The sequence below is a fragment of the Perognathus longimembris genome, chromosome 8 (genome assembly GCF_023159225.1).
Source record: "Perognathus longimembris pacificus isolate PPM17 chromosome 8, ASM2315922v1, whole genome shotgun sequence".
NCBI lineage: Eukaryota > Metazoa > Chordata > Mammalia > Rodentia > Heteromyidae > Perognathus > Perognathus longimembris.
In genome coordinates, this window is record NC_063168.1 from 27682460 (window position 1) to 27699477 (window position 17018).

The 17018-nt window shown below is 46.6% G+C and overlaps 1 protein-coding gene and 2 pseudogenes across 1 annotated transcript; all 3 read right to left on the reverse strand.

The window, feature by feature from the left end:
• Positions 1–1509: 1509 nt before the first annotated feature.
• On the reverse strand, positions 1510–3243 carry LOC125356873 (annotated as a pseudogene).
• A 9719-nt stretch (positions 3244–12962) lies between these two features.
• On the reverse strand, positions 12963–13652 carry LOC125355966 (probable N-acetyltransferase CML1). The gene has a single exon (XM_048352213.1). The coding sequence runs from the start codon at positions 13644–13646 to the stop codon at positions 12963–12965; it is 684 nt and encodes a 227-aa protein (XP_048208170.1). The 5' UTR covers positions 13647–13652.
• Positions 13653–15151: 1499 nt separating this feature from the next.
• On the reverse strand, positions 15152–16733 carry LOC125356344 (annotated as a pseudogene).
• Between the last annotated feature and the right edge of the window lie 285 nt (positions 16734–17018).

Sequence of the window (17018 nt, forward strand, 5' to 3'; positions counted from 1 at the left end):
GAGAAACTGGCTGTGTTTGGGGGAGAGTTCAGGGATGGCATAGGGAGCCCAAGCTGTAGTGTTGGGTCTGAATGTCCGGGAACAGAGATTCCCCCCCCCCCCCCCCCGCTGAGGAGCCTTCACCAGGTAGAAAGTGGAGGTATTTCTGACATTCCTGGGTGTCCACCCTCCCTATCATATCACTATCATAGTTTGTCCAACATGACCCTTCCTTAGTCTCTGCTACTGTCATCAGGACCCCAGCAGGGTTTGCCCACATGTGTCCTAGTGAATCAAACGATTTCTCTTCCTTGAAGAAAATATTCAGAATCTAGGTACCATGTGGTCCCACCTCATGTTTTGACTCTTGTCCAGTTGACTGGGAACTTCTGGAAGCACTGACTTTGCTAAGAAAGAACTGGTGGCCCTAAGGCAGGAGATAAGGTACAGTGTAGCCTGTACCTGTCGGCCTCTAAGGGGCTATTTAATGGTCATATTACACACAAAAATGTCCATATTCAACAAACACTTGATGTCAACAGTGCTGTGTTAAGGAGCAGTAGAAGAACCGGTGTGTGGACAGTTGAGTTTTCAGGGAAGCACAAGGAGGCAGGCATGGAGAACAGGGAAGAGCTTGTGAAGGGTACTTGGGTAGATATCAAGTGGCAATGGCAAAGCGAGTGGCATGGAGTTGAATGGGAGAAACTGGAATCCCAGGCTGACATATATTAGTGTTTAGAACCATCCCAATCCCTGAGAAAAGAACTCCACCTGAGTGAAGTGGGCCTGTGCCAAAGCTAGTTGCAGGACTGGCAGAATTTCTTGGTGCATCTCTCCATGGAGATAGCTGTGTGAAGGACACCATGACAGAGTAGAGCACACTTTTAATTCCATCCTAATGGTCAATAACACACTGGCTGAGTGATGCCTGTAATTGCTTGATCATAGGTGATCAGTTTCTGGGATGGGAAACTCAATAAGAGGCTCCAGACCCTATAGGCACCTAATGAGAATGATTGAGATGATGTAGGAAAGAGGGACAGTCCAAAAACAACAGAGCAGGCCTATGTCTCCACTTTGTCTTATAGTGGAATCATCTCAGGTGACATGGTGACATCTGAGATATATAATTTTCTGGAGTCCCAGAGTTTTTGGGGAAAGAAGGTGGGTTCAGCTTGGATCCTAAGAATAAAAGCTCTGGGGGACACATCAATCCACTTTCCTATATTACACGAACAACCTTCCATGGCATGCCTCTCCTCAACCATGCTGGCAAAATGGCTGAATTCAATCATGGTTATAAGGGGGCCACCATATGCAGGGCAGGCCATGTACACCTCCCCTAGTAGCCCATTGGTTCATTTCCTCCATCTCTGCACAGAGCATGCACTGTCTCAGCTGGCCTCACAGAGCCACACACCTCACCTTAACTCTATTGCATAAATGCTCTGCTGTGGTGTGGCTCCAAGCACTCTAGTGCCAGATTGTTCTACATGGGACATTTGCACAAATTTTGAAAATATCTGGATCCTTTGTTCTTTTCTTTGGCTGATCTGCTAAGACCAGGCAAGTGGGCCAAGCTGGCCTGCTGAAACGGGATGAGGCCCAGGCCCCTGGAACTTTAGGAGACAGAGGATGTCCCCTGAGGTGTTCTGACAACACTTGCAACTGTCCAGCCATGCCATAGGAGAAACTGCTTATGTACAAGTGATTTCCTGTTTCTAGTGTTTCTTATATAACATTATCAGAGTATCATAAAAATTAAACCCAGAGCTTTACAAAGACAGAATGGATAGAACCCACCATGCTCATATTTTGTCATTAAGCAGACTGGAAGATGAAGTGTAAAATGTGGGCTTTAATAATGTGTTCTACCGATGTGTAGAATTTGCTTGTTACTGCAGCAGGGTCATTCTCAGTCACATAAATAAGATTACAGTCCAACTTCCTGAGCAGTAGGAAGACAGTATATTAGATTAATTGTAGGGAGAAATACTAGCCTTGCTGTTATGTTCAAAAATGACTCTCCAGTCTTCTGGAAGCCCATTCTTTGATAGAGAACCAGGGCTTCGTGTTGCAGCAGCATGGTCTCAAGGGCAACTTCACTGCAGCCCTGGTCCTGGGCAAACTGGAGGACAGTCCTGATCAGAGCTATAGCTATCCCCTTTCCTCGGTGCTCCAAGGCCACAGACATACGAGAGAGCTTCAGCTACTTCCTTCCCAGCCGAGGATCCTTGATGGTCAGCGCACGCACCATGCCCACCACCTGCCCCCCACACTCAGCCACCCAGAAGCAGGAGTCATGGGAGCTCAGATAGGACTTGGTGATGTCAGCAAAGTCTGTGTGTGAACTCATAACCACATACTGCCTCCAGGGGTATCCAGCAATGAACCATAGGAAAAGGAGCAGGGTGAAGGTGCACACAATGGGCAACAGCCATGAGCCATAGACCTGGAGTAGAGCAATAGGCACCCCAAGCAAGTGCAGGAAAGTTCTGGGCAGCTTCAGCAGGTAGCAGAAGGTGGTGGGGATGTGCTCCTCAAGCCCTTGGTGAACAAGGCCAGGACCCGTTTGCGGTCGCTCTCCTGGTACTTGCGGATGTGATAAGGAGCCATGGGGAGAGCTTTGTGACTGAAATATTAATGTTCATGAGCCAAGGGCTACACCTGTCTTCGCACTTTCCTTGCAACCCTACAGAAGAAAGAGGAAGCCACAAAAGTCCCCCCTACAGCTCCCAGCCTCCAGGAACCATGGGCACCCTGCTCCAGAGGGTGTCTTCCTACTGTCACCCAGGAAGAAGCCTCATAGCCCCTAAAGGGAGTTGATGTGTAGTCAGAAACATCTGATTGGAACCCTGCTTCCATCCTCTTCTTGCTGTGTGGTTTTGGACACACAACTTTGAGTCTGTGAGTCCTCACACAGAACAGAGGAAATGGTACTTCCCTTATAGGGTTGTTGTGAGGATTTAATGCAGCACTGATATATACCTTACTTTCCCCTCCACCATCCTAGCCCTGTGACAGGTTCTCTGCACTTCTTGTATGTTGAGATGGTGTCCTACAGCAGGATCATTTCCTATCCCCAGATCATTCACTACAGAATGCTAGGTTCCCAACAGAAGATTCCAGAAAAACCTCCTCCTCTCTGATAAGAAAGTTGAGGCTTCTGTTAAGGTAAAATCCAAGCACCAAACTACCCCCACCTGTAATATTGGGCAGCAGTGGTGGTCTCCAGGCCTATTGTACCCTTACCTGGCACCTGCTTTCTCTGACATGCACAGTGGGGCCCAGTGTCCAGGATGTCCTCACCTAGGAGTGGCACCCAGGAGGCTGTCTAGATCCTGCCTCACCTATGAGAAACAGCTGGATTGACCCCTTATGGCTGACTCCTCTGGATAATGATAAAACCAAAGGTCAAAGCCTGAAAAGTGATGACATGGGGATCCAAAGTCCACTCACCTTGTGTCTCCTTGGAATTTTGGCACAGCAGTGCAGGTTAGGACAGCCCACAGGTCCTCATCCTTATGGGAGGTCAGCACCTCTCTTCCCATTCAATGAGGCCTCAGCATCTCTCCTCTCAGTACACTCTTCCTTCTCTGACATCCACCCTGGTCCTATGTACAACCCTGTGAGGAGCCTGGGAACTATGTCACTAACTCTGGACTCTTTCATCCTAGGCAAGAGTCCAAATCCCCTGGCATAACAACAGTTCCTTTTACAGTCCTCTGCCACAGCTGCAGCAGAGCCTAGTCAAATACATCTGAGTAGTTCCCCACACTGTCCATCTCTTCTCCACTCAGTAGTGGTATGTCGATGTACCTTCTAAGCTGCAGGTGTCTTTTTCTTCCCCAAGCAGAGCTGACATCAGCTAACATGAGGACAGTAGCAACCTCTAGGAGTGTTGTTGGGTGACAAGTGCTCACATTCATTATGTGTGCTAGCCAAGGATGCACCTCACTAAGACAGGCCATGTACCACTGAAGGCCAGTCCTTTCTTCATAGACTCTTCTATGTGGGAGAATCCCCTCAGTCCTCTGCCTTACCCTTGCCATGTCACCATCTATGTAGAACTAAACTCATGACAGCAAGGTGCTGTGGAACTGCTAGACTGGGAGAACCATTTCCTCTCCTCACCTGTGGTGGTTAAATAACCTACACTCTCCAAAGAGTATTTCAATGGAAACTAGAGGAACACTGAAGTGAGATGCATGAGACAGAGTGAAGTATGTGCATTCAAATGCTTAAAGTGAAAGGAAGAAATTTGGTTTGTTTTCACACATTTTATTAGCATATATTAATTGTACAATGTGGCTCATTGTGCTATTTTTGTGTACATATAATATAATTTGATAACATTTATACCTCACCTATTAGTCTTCCTTAGCTCCCACCTACTTTTCAAAAAAAATCTTTTTACATTTTAAAAAGTGGGTTGCATTAGATCTGTTTCATATGTGCATTCATGGATTGTGTACATTTTGGCCATATTATCCCACTCCATACCCTCTACTACTTCTCCATCTACTCTGGAAAAATGAATATTATGTTAGCTTTTCGGCTTTTGTAGTTTTATTTATTTATTTTTGTTGTACTGGGAAATGAACTAGTCATACGTTCTACCACATCAGTCATGCCTCCCATCTTTTTGCCTTAATTATTTTCAAGGTAGGATCTTCCCAGCTCTGTGATGCAATCATACTGGGGTCGCTTTTATTAACTGATGATTAATTACTGATGATTCTCTTCCCAGGGACCCAGCCATGTTCTTCACTTATAGCTGGGATAACAGGCCCATGCCACCATCACTAGTTAAGATGAGGTTTGTAATCTTTTATGTTCACACTGACCTCAAACAGCAATCCCCAGAACTCCATCTTCATCACCAAGGATGATAGGTTTGAGCCACCATACATAAGGGCTTACTTTAGATTTTGCAAAATACTGACTCTTGGCTCTCTAGATTAAGCCTCACACATGTCAAGGATCAATGATCACCATGGAGCTACTCCCAAGTAAACAACATCCTTATTCAGGGCAGAAGCATCTGCTGTAGGAAACTATAGCCTTTGGGCAAGGTGTAGTTCTAGCAGAGTCTTTGATGACTTTTTCTAGTCTTAGGATAAATATTTATGAGATTCCTCCCTCCTAACCAATCAGCTTTCTTTCTTTCTTTATGAAGCTAGCAATTAATAAAAGTGTGATTCTTAAAATGTCAACATATACTTAGTTCCATTGAAAACGGTTCTTAATTGCAATTCAAGGGCATCAAGCATGTTCACAATACTCTGATGAACATTAGTCCAGCCCAGAGCCTCAGTGTCTCAAGGTAGAAACATCTAGGCAACCACCTATGGAGACCTTGTCACTCAGTTCTAAGTCTGGAGCTCTTCAGGACCTACTTGGCTCAAGCAACACATTTAGGAGAATGCTTGCTAACCTGGCTTCCCTGCTTTCAGGCTGAAGATAAATATTTTGTGGGCTAGAGATGAAGACAAGTGCTGAGTGGTGGTGGGGAGCAATGTTACAGTTTGGATCCAGAGTGTTCCCCCATTGACTCACGTTTGAAGGCTTGGTTCTCAGCTGGTAGACTACTGAAAAGTGATGGAAACATGAGAAGGTGGCTCCTAGCTGAAACACTAGATCACTAGGGTGTAACCGTAATGGATACAACTTGTCTGTGATCCCCTTCCTCTGCTTCCTGGTCACCATGAGGTGATCAGCTTGCTCCTTCACACCCTTCCACTGTCATGTGCTGCCTCACCACAGGTCCAGAAGCAATGAACTGGCTGACCACAGACAGAAACCTGGACACTGAGTCAAAGTAAATGTTTCCTTGACTTTTTCAGCTTCTTTGTCAAAGCAACAGAAAGCTAATACAGGAACACATAAAATGTGAGAAATCCCAAGGAGAACAAGATGTACAGGGATCCTGCATTGAGCCTGCAGGAATTCTCACTGCTCAGACTCTCCTGAATGCTAACAAGATTAACATCAACAAGGTTTTGGTCTTTTTCTCCCTATTGTTAGGGAGCAAACCTATGACCTTGGTACACAAAACACATGTTCTCATGTACACAAAACACACGCCCAGTCCTGGCAATCATAGTTGATGGTTTCAGGAAGCTGTGAGCAAGACTAGTTCTGGCAAGATATACAACACATATGGTAAGATTGCTAGTTTGGCTGAAATAAATTTCCAAAATCACTCTCTAAATCAAATGATCAAGGTGTCTGTTTCTCCAAAATACTCAGAACTTTCAAACGAGATCATCTCATATGTCTTCTTAAGCAGAGTCCATGGTTCTAGTTCATTACTAAACAATGGCAGGGGTCCCAGAAGCCCTAGGAGATGCCTGGAATTGGGTATCTGCTGCAGATTTGACCACAGTAGATAACTGAAGAAGTGTAATGTGGCCTGGATGCAACAATTTTTATGGTTCAGATCTGTTGGTAGGACAGTGAAGGGTGATCACGAGGCCTGGGTAAGGGAAAGGGCCAGTGTAGCACCTCAAGCTATGTTAGCTAATCATAACCTTCAGAGTTAGGATTGTTCTGTAAATTAGCAGGCAATTCTTCACAAAATCCTAAGCTCATTTCCCTCCTCCCCCAATAATTTAGATGAAGAGAAGAGGTCAGTTCACAGTCTTTGTGTTGGCACTGGTGATCCTGTTGGTCTGATACAGGAATATTGTGGCTCTACCCCTAGAAGCATAGTAAGACCAAGGTAAAATGACAATGAAAACTTGAATTCTCTATTCTTTTTTAGGTGTTGGAAGTTATGTCATCTATGACTTTTCTTAAGATTCTTCAGGAAACATTGTAAAATTTTGATGAAATGTGCACAAACCTTAACAAACTAATAATAAGCCTCTTGCCAGTTGTATGTACAGCCAGTCTTCTCAAGGACCTGGGCATCCTGTTTTTGTTTTTGCTTTTTTATGCCTATCCTGGGGCTTGAACTCATGGCCTGGGCACTTTCCCTGAGATTCTTTTTCTCGAGGCTAGCATTCTACCACCTGTGCCATAGTACCACCTCCAACTTTTTTTTTCTGAGTAGTTTATTGGAGATAAGAGTCTCATAGACTTTCCTGCCCAGGCTGGCTTCAGATCTCAGCCTACTGAGTAGCTAGGATTACAGACGTGAGCCACAAACACTGGGCTTGGGCATCCTGTTTGATGTGACCAGGAAGAGCGATCCTCCCAAGGTCTTGGGGATCAAGTAGTCCTGACATAGGCTCTGGTGGGCAAATCTATTGATAATCATGAAGATAGAAGTTCTTGGTTCCTTTCCCAAAGATTCTGTGAATAATAGAGATAGACAGGTGTCCAAGTAGACTGACTGTGTCCCTGGTGCTGGTCAGTGATATACCAAGGAATACTTAGGGTTCATCAGGAGAGAGTGAAGCAGGTGTATCCATTGGCTTCTATACAGGTGACATTCATTTTTGTTTTATCATCTCGGTATGGCTGTGATGAGTCATCCCCTAGGGTTAAGTTCTATTCATCACTGAAAGTATTTTCTTTCTCTCCTACCCCTTCAGAGGCCTTCTAGATTGGGAGAGTTTTATTTTAATTTTATTTTTTCAAGGCTGGAAAACTTTCTAATTTTACTACCCAGAAGGTAACAAAATTTGAACAAACATTCATCTATTCTTCACCCTTCTGAAATCTACTTCCATGAAAAAGAACCTCTTAGAAGATTCCTGGAACCCTATAATACTTAGAAAGAGGAATTCTGAGCACTTTTATTTCTGACAAGCATAAGTTCCTTTAGCTCAGCCTGCTCTGCCTCTCCTGCACCAGAGTGGGTCTAGCCAGGCTACTCAGGAGAGTGTTTCTAGAAGAGATACTGGCTGTTAGGGTGATCTAGAGAGAAACTCTGGATAACATACCAGTAGAGGGAGTGGTTGCTTTGCAGATAATTTGTGGGACCACATAAGGGCCTGGAATCTTCCTAGTTTCTGATGTGGGTAAAGTGAATTTGTCAGTGTAAAGGAAGAGTATCTGCACACCTCTTTCCTCAACCAGGTACTAAATGAGAATAGGGATGCAATTAGAGTCGCAGGAAGCTATGGTCTAAAGCTTGAGGCCATTGACCTGCCCAGTACCTTGAGTTTCTTACTCTGTCACACAGACCTTTACCCTGTCAATCTTGGTTGTCTAGCAAGGCAAGACCATGGCAAGGTAGAGGATTAATGGCATAGTGAAGATTTGGAGTGTGTGTGTGTGTGTGTGTGTGTGTGTGTGTGTGTGTGTGTGTGTACGAGGGAGGGAGGGAGAGAGAGACAGACAGACAGAGACACAGAGAGACAGAAGACAGAGAGAGAGACCATGCACGTGCACGATATGCCAGACTTGGCGCCTGAACTCAAGGCCTGGGTGCTATCCTTGAGCCTCTTTGCTCAAACCTAGTACTTGAGCCATAGTTCCAATGCTGGCTTTTTGGTAGGTAATTGGAGACAGGTGTCTCACACACTTTCCTGCCCAGGCTGACTTTGAACTGCCATTCTGAGATTTCAGCCTTCTGAGTAGCTGAGTGGCTTAGGCTTACAGGCATGAGCTGGCACCTGAAGTTAAAGGTCCCGAGGCCTGGCTAGTCTGTACTTGAGCTTCACATTGTTACTTCTTTCTGATCTCCTTGACAAGGAGGACCCCTGCTCTCCCCTCCGTTCTTCCACCCATTTGACACAGCACCCCAGTCAGTGTCTACCCAGCCAGCAGGTGGAAGTCCCCCGTGGGGCCATTACCCCATTAGTCAGCCATTGCTCCTTAGCAAACACTTCGTCTGCATGTCAGGACCAAGGCTTCCTGTCATACCCATGTGTGGCCCTGCTGTACAGGGAAGGCCAGCCTTCCCAACAGATTCTTCTCCAGAACTCATCTTTGTCCTAAATCACCTGACTCAGGGCCATTAGATCCATGCACTGAGCCTTCCTCACCTGCCTGGGCTGATCTAGCAAGATTCCCTCCTTTGCTGAATATCAGAGGCAGCTGATTCCTACCACGGCCTCATGCCAGGCCCCCTTTTCTACCAGTCCTACCCATGCCTCCTATGAAGGATTCAGTTTACCCTGGCCTCCCATCTGCCCTCCCCTTTCTTACACTAAAGCTCTCTCAGCACCTTCCAGCATGTAAATGCTGTACAGGTACATATGTCTTATTCCCCCATCCCCCAGGGATCTGATCTCTGCTTCACTGATGTATCAGTGATGTTCTTCAGTGACCAGAGCAAGTCTACCAGCTGGTAGGAACTCAATCAATGTGTGTACATAACCAAACAAGAGATAACAAAGTTGTACATTCTAACTTTGCAGGAGCTAGGCAGCACACATTGACTACCAATCTCAAATGTGTAACCTTAAATTCTGTCTCTCCCTGTACCAGTCCTTCCAAAAAATCCTACTTGGATTTGCAACTTTATGTTCAGAATGAAACCATGAGCTGTCTGTGCCCCAGGTTGTGGCAGTCATGGTAAATAAGGAAAGCAGAGATTCCTTTGGACATCCTGGCCTCTGTGTGTCTTCACTTCCCTGACTCTTATCCCTAATTTGTATGATTGGGGATCAGAGTAGCATTTCCCAAAAGAATTCAGAATGGCACACTCTGGAACACTCTGGAACATTTTAGATCCTAATTATCCTGTGGAACTCCCCAATCTGAGCCTTTACCATATCTTCCTGTTGTTCTTAGCCCCCTTTGTGACTCACAATGCCCTCCACAGGGCACACACAGAGGCATCCATAGCTTTGGAGCTCTATGTTAAATCCTTCAGGGAGGACTGTGCCAGCCGCACTGCAGGTGTGGAGTTGGTCCAGGAGGATGAGAAAGGAGGAACCAGTATGAGTAGGCGGCTCCTCCTTCCTGGGTCAGTGCAGTGATGACCAGGCCTGGGAGCCACAAAGAACAGGAGACCTTCTAACCAATCATCTCTTCCTCCTGAAGCCTGGCCAAATGTGGCCTGCGAATGGGCTGCCTAGGATAAACACTTACCTGATGGCATTAGTCCTGTGACATAAGAAGCATCAGTGTTGGCTCTAGATTTTGTGGTGTGTATGTGTGTGTGTGCAAGTGCGTCATGTGCATGTGCTTGCACTTGCCAGTCCTGGGCTTGAACTCAGAGCCTTGTGCTCAGCTTCTTCACTTTGCTCTATTTTTTGACCCATGCCAACACTTCCAGCTATTTTCTAGCTAATTGGTCATAAGAATCTCTCTAATTTATCTGCCTGACCTGTCTCTGGACTGCTAGCCTCAGATTTTAGCTTTTTGAATAGCTAGGATTACAGGCATGAACGGATGGCTGTTCTTATCTTTAACAGGCAGCTTTCCGTGTTGCATCTGATGTGAAAAGAAAATTTCGAGGACTGAAGGACTAAATTTCTTGACAGCTAGAACACAAGCAGAAGAAAGGGCCTCTTTGCCTCTGCTAAATTGTATTTCCATCACAGTCATTCCACTTCCCGCTTGGCAATTACTATTGCTGAGTGGACAAAAGTATGGATAAAGATATGCTGTTAGAATGTTTCAGGCCAAAGGAGAAGCACAGCTAAAAGTCTCCAGTAAAACAGATTGAACCAGACCATCTGGCTGTTTTTGGGGAGTGAGTCCAGGGTGAAAGCAAAAACCCCAAGCTGCACTCCTGGATCTAAATATCCAGGAATGAAGACGTGGCCTTCTGCAGTGTCTCCGCCCAGGAGGGAGTGGAGGTACTTTTGCCTTCCACACACCTCTCCCATGCACCTCTATTCACCATCACAGCATTTTCATGTTGGCCCTTCTTTGCCTTTGGCTCTTGTCTTCTGGTTCCCAGCAGGGCCTGCTCACACGTGTTCTGATGAGTAAAATGATTTCCTTGCCTTAGAGAAAGTATAAAGAGTCCAAGGAAAGTACAGATGGTCCCTCTCATATCTTGACCCTGTACCGGTTGACTGGAGAAAGCTTCTGGAGACACCAATCTTGGTGGTAGAGGAGAATTGGTGGTCCTAAAGAAGGAAATAAGCTACATGGCCTGCACCTGTCAGCCATAAAGGAGCTATTCTGATGGCTCCATTGAACGTGAAGCTGTCCACATTTTTAAAAACACATGGTATGAGCAGTGTTGTTTATCAGAAGCAGGGAATGGTTATGTGCTGGTTGAGTTTTCAGGGGCAGGCATGGAGGATGCTCTGTAGGTGGCTATCAAGCCCAAAGCTAGTACAGTGGCATGTGGGGGGGGGGTAATACAAAACCTGGAATCTGTGCTGCAAGGGATTTGTGTTTGGAACCATCCAATGCCCAGGGGAAAGGTCTCCATGTGTGAAATGGGAATGTGACAAAGCTAGGTGCAGGACTGGCAGAGTTGTCTAGTACAACCCTCTGTGGAGATAACTACAAGCAGAACATTGCCAGGATGGAGCACACTTCCAATTCCAGCCTAGTGGTACAAGATACTGATTGAGGGGTACCTGTAATTCCTTGATTAGAGGGAGATCAGCTTCTGGGTTGGTTGAGAAACTCTAGAAACCCCACAGGCATCTAATGATAGAGATGAAGAAGCTGGGAAAGAGGGATGGTCCACATACATCAGAACAGACTTGTGTCTCCATTCTCCCCTCTACTGGAGATCTCCAGATCAACAAGGTCATATCTGAGACATACAAGTTGCTAGAATCTTTGAGCTGTTGGGGAAAGAGGGAGAGTCTAGCCCAGATCCCAAAGATGGATGCTCTGGAGGACATACCAATCCACATTTTCTTCCATCACAGTAGTGACCTTCCATTTCCTGCCTTCCCCTCAGTCATACTGGCAAAGACGCTGCATCCAATGATCACTATGAGGGGTCACCGTGTCCAGGTCAGGCCATGAAAACTTCTGCACCACTTTACTAAACACCACCCTCCTCCTCTGCACAGACCTAGTTCCAGGGAAAATAAGCAACCACAGCTTCCTGACAGGCCTGCACCCCTCGCCTTTACCCTGATTGTGCAGATTCTCTACTAGAGTGAGGCTCTAGCCACTTGAATGTCAGCTGATTCTTTACAAGACACTTGCCGGGGCTTTGAAAACCTTTTGCACTCAGAGTCAAAGTCCAGCAAAATAAGCACCAGGAAATGAGTACTTCAAGAGGGGAGGTGGGGATAAGGGGAAAGGGATAGAGAAGTAAAGGGAGGAAGTGGGGAGGAGAATACAGTCAAGAATTCATCGTATATACCACAAAATTTGGCTATTTTTTTGCCAGTCCTGGGGCTTGAACTCAGGGCCTGAGCACTGTCCTTGGCTTCTTTTTGCTCAAGTCTAGCACTCTGCCACTTGAGCCACAGCGCCACTTCTGGCCTTTTCCTATATATGTGGTGCTGAGGAATCAAACTGAGGGCTTCACGTATAGGAGGCGAGCACTTTACCACTAGGCCATATTCCCAGCCCACAATTTGGAAAAGTAAGGAAAGGGATGGGTTGAAGGGGGATGAGAATAGTGAAAGGGGTGACACTCACCAAGATGCATTGTATTCATAAACTGCTTTGGTAAAGGCACCTCCTTTGTACAACTATTTAAAGATAATATTTTTAAAAAAGAACCTTTTGCACCTTTTGACTTTTCTTTAGCTAATCTGCCAAGACCTTAAATACTACCTGAGCTTGCCCCTGGAACAGGATGAGACACATGGCCCCAGGACTACAGCAGCCTGGGATGCTTCCGGAGGTGTCCTGATACACTGAGAGCTATGCAGCCAAGCCCTGGGAGAAACTCTTTATCTACAGGCTTATTAGTGAAATAGGTCTCTTGTTTCTATCATTTTTGGAGTAACATTGCCATGATTTTTATAAAAGTTAAACACAGAATTTCAAAAAGACAGAATGGACCAAGTCCCCAATGCCCACACTCAACCACCAAGCAGATTGAAATGGGATGTACATAAAATATGGGCTTTAATGATTTGCAACTGAGATCTTTGGACTTACTTGTTACTACAAAAGTGCCAACCTCATCCTGACACAGAGAAATAAGATTATAGCCCCACTTTCTGACCAGTAGAGAGGTAGTATATTAATTGAAATGTAGGCATAGCCGTTAGTCTTCTGAATATGGTAAAAAATGACTGGCCAGTCTTCTGGAAGCCCATTCCCTGATAGAGAGCCAGGGCCCCCTGTTGCAACATTGTGGTCCCAAGGACAACCTCACTGTAGCCCTGGTCCCGGGCAAACTGGAGGACAGTCCTGACCAGAGCTTTAGCTATCCCCTTTCCTCGGTGCTCCAAGGCCACAGACATGTGAAGCAGCTCTAACTGCTTCTTCCCCAAGGGGGGATCCTTGACAGGCAAGGCACCCACCATGCCCACCACGCGCCCCCCACACTCAGCCACCCAGAAGCAGGAGTTACGGGAGCTCAGGTAGGACTTGGTGATGTCAGCCAGGTCTGTGCGCAAACAGGTGGCCACATACAGTCTCCAAGGGTATTTAGCAATGAACCACAGGAAGAAAAGAAGTATACAGATGCAACCACTAGCCAGGATCCACGAGCCATAGACCAGGAGTAGTGTAACAGGCACCCCAAGTAAGAGCAAGAAAGTTCTGGGCAGCCTCAGTATGTGGTAGAAGGTGGTGGGGATGTGCTCCTCCATGCCACTGCAGAACAAAGTCAGGACCCATTTGCGGTCGCTCTCCTGGTACTTGCGGATGTGATAAGGAGCCATGGGGAGGCGTCTGTGTTTGAAATACCAACTTCCCCTGTAGCCCTGTAGAAGAAAGAGGAAGTCATGTGAGTTCTCGCACAGCTCACAACCTCCAGGGACCATGGAGAGCCTTCTCCAAAGTGTGTGTGTCTTCTCTCACCCAAGAGGAAGCCTCATACCACCACTGGACCCACATCCAGAAAGAGCCTATGGGAACCCTGGCTGTGTGGTGTTGGACCTGTCACCTGCCATGTCTGAGCCTGTGTGTCATTACTGCATAATGGGGGACAAGAAGATCTGCTTTGTGTTTTGTTGTTGTTGAGGATTTAATACAATAACTTACTTAGAACACTAATATATACCTTACCCTCCCACCCCAGATCTCTCCCCCAATTCTGGCTCTGTTACTGGCTGCCTATGCTTCTAGTGTGTTGAGATGGCTCCCTGTAGCAGGAAAATTTCCTCTCCCTGGCTCTGGAAAGAGGACTCATAGACATTGCTAAATTCTATTTTACCTACAGAAGTTCTTACCTGGTAAGAAAGTTGAGGTTTCTGATAAAGAAAAAGGCCAACCACCAAATGGCTTCTCGCTTGAGATACCAAAAGACAGTGGAATCCACCACTGGCACCCTTACCTGGCACCTGTGTCCTTTTGCCTACACAATAAGTCTGAGAGTGTCCAGGAAGTCTCCAGCCTCCATGTGGCTTCCAGGAGAGACTGTCTAGATCCTGCCTTACCTCTGGGAGCAGTTGGGTTGGTTCCTCATTGGCTGATTCCCAGATAGTAATAAAACTCAAGGTGGAGATATGGAATGTGCTAGAATGGGGATCCAGAGTCCATTCACCTAAGATTCTCTTGAAATTTCAAAATAGCAGTGAAGGCTGAGACAGTCCATAGGTCCTCATTGTCATGGAAGACCTGGCATGTTCTTTTTATTATTACTAAATTTTATTGGCAAGGTGATGTGCAGAGGGGGTACAGTTACATAATAAGGTAGTGAGTACATTTCTTGTCATATTTGTTATACCCTCCCTCATGTTTCTTTCCTTTCCTTAGTTTAGGTAAGCATATATACAATATCCAGTGTACCAAAATCATATGCAGTAACCACGTGGGGGACAACAAAGGAAATTCACCTAGAACATTTAACATAATGACAACAATAGAATCCTCCTGTGTCCTTCTCTTGGAGTTCTTTTTGCTTATCCTCTTCTTATATAATCATGTGTAACTAGCTGTTGAGCTATTGTGATCCTCTGATAGGTCTATCCTAGACCATTTTATGTTTGTTTAGTAGTTGTTTGGTTTTGGATACATAACGTAAAGTCGCTGACCCAAACATGTGGAAATACCATTTGAAAAGAAGTTTGTCATTTTGCAGACCCTGGTGTCTACTGTCCCTCCCACCAACAGTCATATATCAAGGAAACCATGCCCCTTTGTTCTCTGTGTCTTGCTCAACATTATTTCATCAAGCTCTAACCATTTCCCTGCAAATACCAATATTTTATCATTTTTTTTTCGTGACACAAAAGGAGAAGGTTTGATTTATTTTTCTACTCTCAGCCCCTCTACCAGAAGATCAAAACCTGAAAGTTTGGCACCTGGGCAGATCCCAGATGGTCAAAGTCAAAATACCCAATCAAAGGTCCAAGTTCAGACTTCAGAACCTAGACTATGGTCAGATGTAAGCCAAGTCAGAAATCAAGGTTCATATATGTCCTTAGATTCTGCTCCCAGGCCCTGTCCTTCTCCTCTTGCCTTCTGTTCTCCTTCCGGCTCAGTGTGGCCACTCGAGGGGCTCTTTCTTTCCCACACACAGCCCGGGTATCCCTGGCCAGGAAGTGTGTGATTCGAGGCTGAAGTGCTGAACTGTAGCCCAATCCTTCTTGATCCCTCTTGAGGACAGTGGGGATGGGGTTGGCCCGGCCTTCACTCCGAGGTCTCAATCCCATTCCTGGCTCCCAGCCTCCCTTCAGCAACAACTTGAAACCAGGGCTGGAGGTGGGAACACCAAGGGGAAGTTTGGGAGGTCGGGGACCCCTGGATAGCAAGAGCAGGTGAGCAGTGGATGAACGATGATTGGAGTCTTCGAAGTGGGCACCACAAGTCTCGCAGAACTGTGGGGAGGGCAGGGGAGACCGATTCTCTGGGCTTCTAGTCTCTCCATCGCTCTTTCTGATCATGTGGGCCACTCCAGGGAAGCCTGCTTTTTCAGCCAGCTGAGCAGCATCCCTGCCACCCAGCTCACAGACCCCTACCCAGGCAGCCCCTAGGCCAAGGAGATAGCACACAGCAGCCCCCTGGCCTGCTTGGTCAGCACACATCAGAGGAGTCCACCAGAAGGCAACACGAGTCTTGATATTCCCTCCAGCTCCTCCTGTCTCCTGAGGCTCCAACAGCTTTTAAAGTTCTGCCAGGTTCCCCTCCTGGGCTGCCTTCAGTATCCTCTGGGTCATCTGGTCTTCAGCTTCAGTGGATCTCTCTTGTTCTTATCTTCCTGTTACTCCTGTGGCCATGGCTTCTGCTGCAGCCTCCCTCATTGTTCTTCTTTTCTTCCTCTTTCTTCCTTGGGCAGGTTCAGGCCGAGATATCTGGGGCTCATGGACACTGCTGTCATCTGCAATCAGGGCCTCATAGAAAGCCCAGGCTGCAGCCCCATCTAGAATGGATTCTGGCTCTTCAGGCTGTGGCTGCTGCTGTCCATCCTTCCATAGGTCACTGGGATCTGTGGCTGGTGTAAATGTGATAAGGGATGGCCTGGACATGATGGCATTAAGGAACATCAGCTCAGCCTTCTAAATCTCTCTCAATCCTCTATCGGAGTCTCTTCTTCCCCAACAAAAACAAACAAGTTATTATCACGGGAAGATTTCAGGGAAAAGCTTCTGTCTCCAATGCTTTACAGCTGCCATAGGACAAAAGAAGAGGACTATCGGGCGCGAAGAGGCAAGCGTGACAACCACAAAACAAAAACACCAACAAGGGTACTTTCTCGGGCCTGGAACCTTCCCTAGCAGACGCGCAGAACATCACGCGCTCAGGTAGCTCGAGGACCTTCGGGGCATCTGTCGGTTGCGGTCCCGCTTGTACATAACGCCCCCACAATGCCCCTCACCGCCCTCGACTTGGCCCCTGGCTCCAAGCTCATTTTCTGGAGCTGGGAAGCCACTCTCCAAGTAAAAAGAGGCGCTGAAGAGGCAAACGGAAACCTGTGGAATGCAGAGAAGCGATGAAACGAACTAACACCATTTTGCCCCTCGTCACAACTCAAACCAGGGTTCGAAAAAACACACTGGACAGCCCGCAGCACAACGCCCAGATCAAGCCCTCCGGTCCCGTCCGTGTATGCCAGGAAACCAGGACTCCGGCCCCCAGTGCCCGGCCGGATT

Coding starts and splice junctions, on each gene's coding strand:
- LOC125355966 (XM_048352213.1), bottom strand. CDS start 13,646: ATGGCTCCTTATCACATCCGCAAGTACCAGGAGAGCGACCGCAAATGG.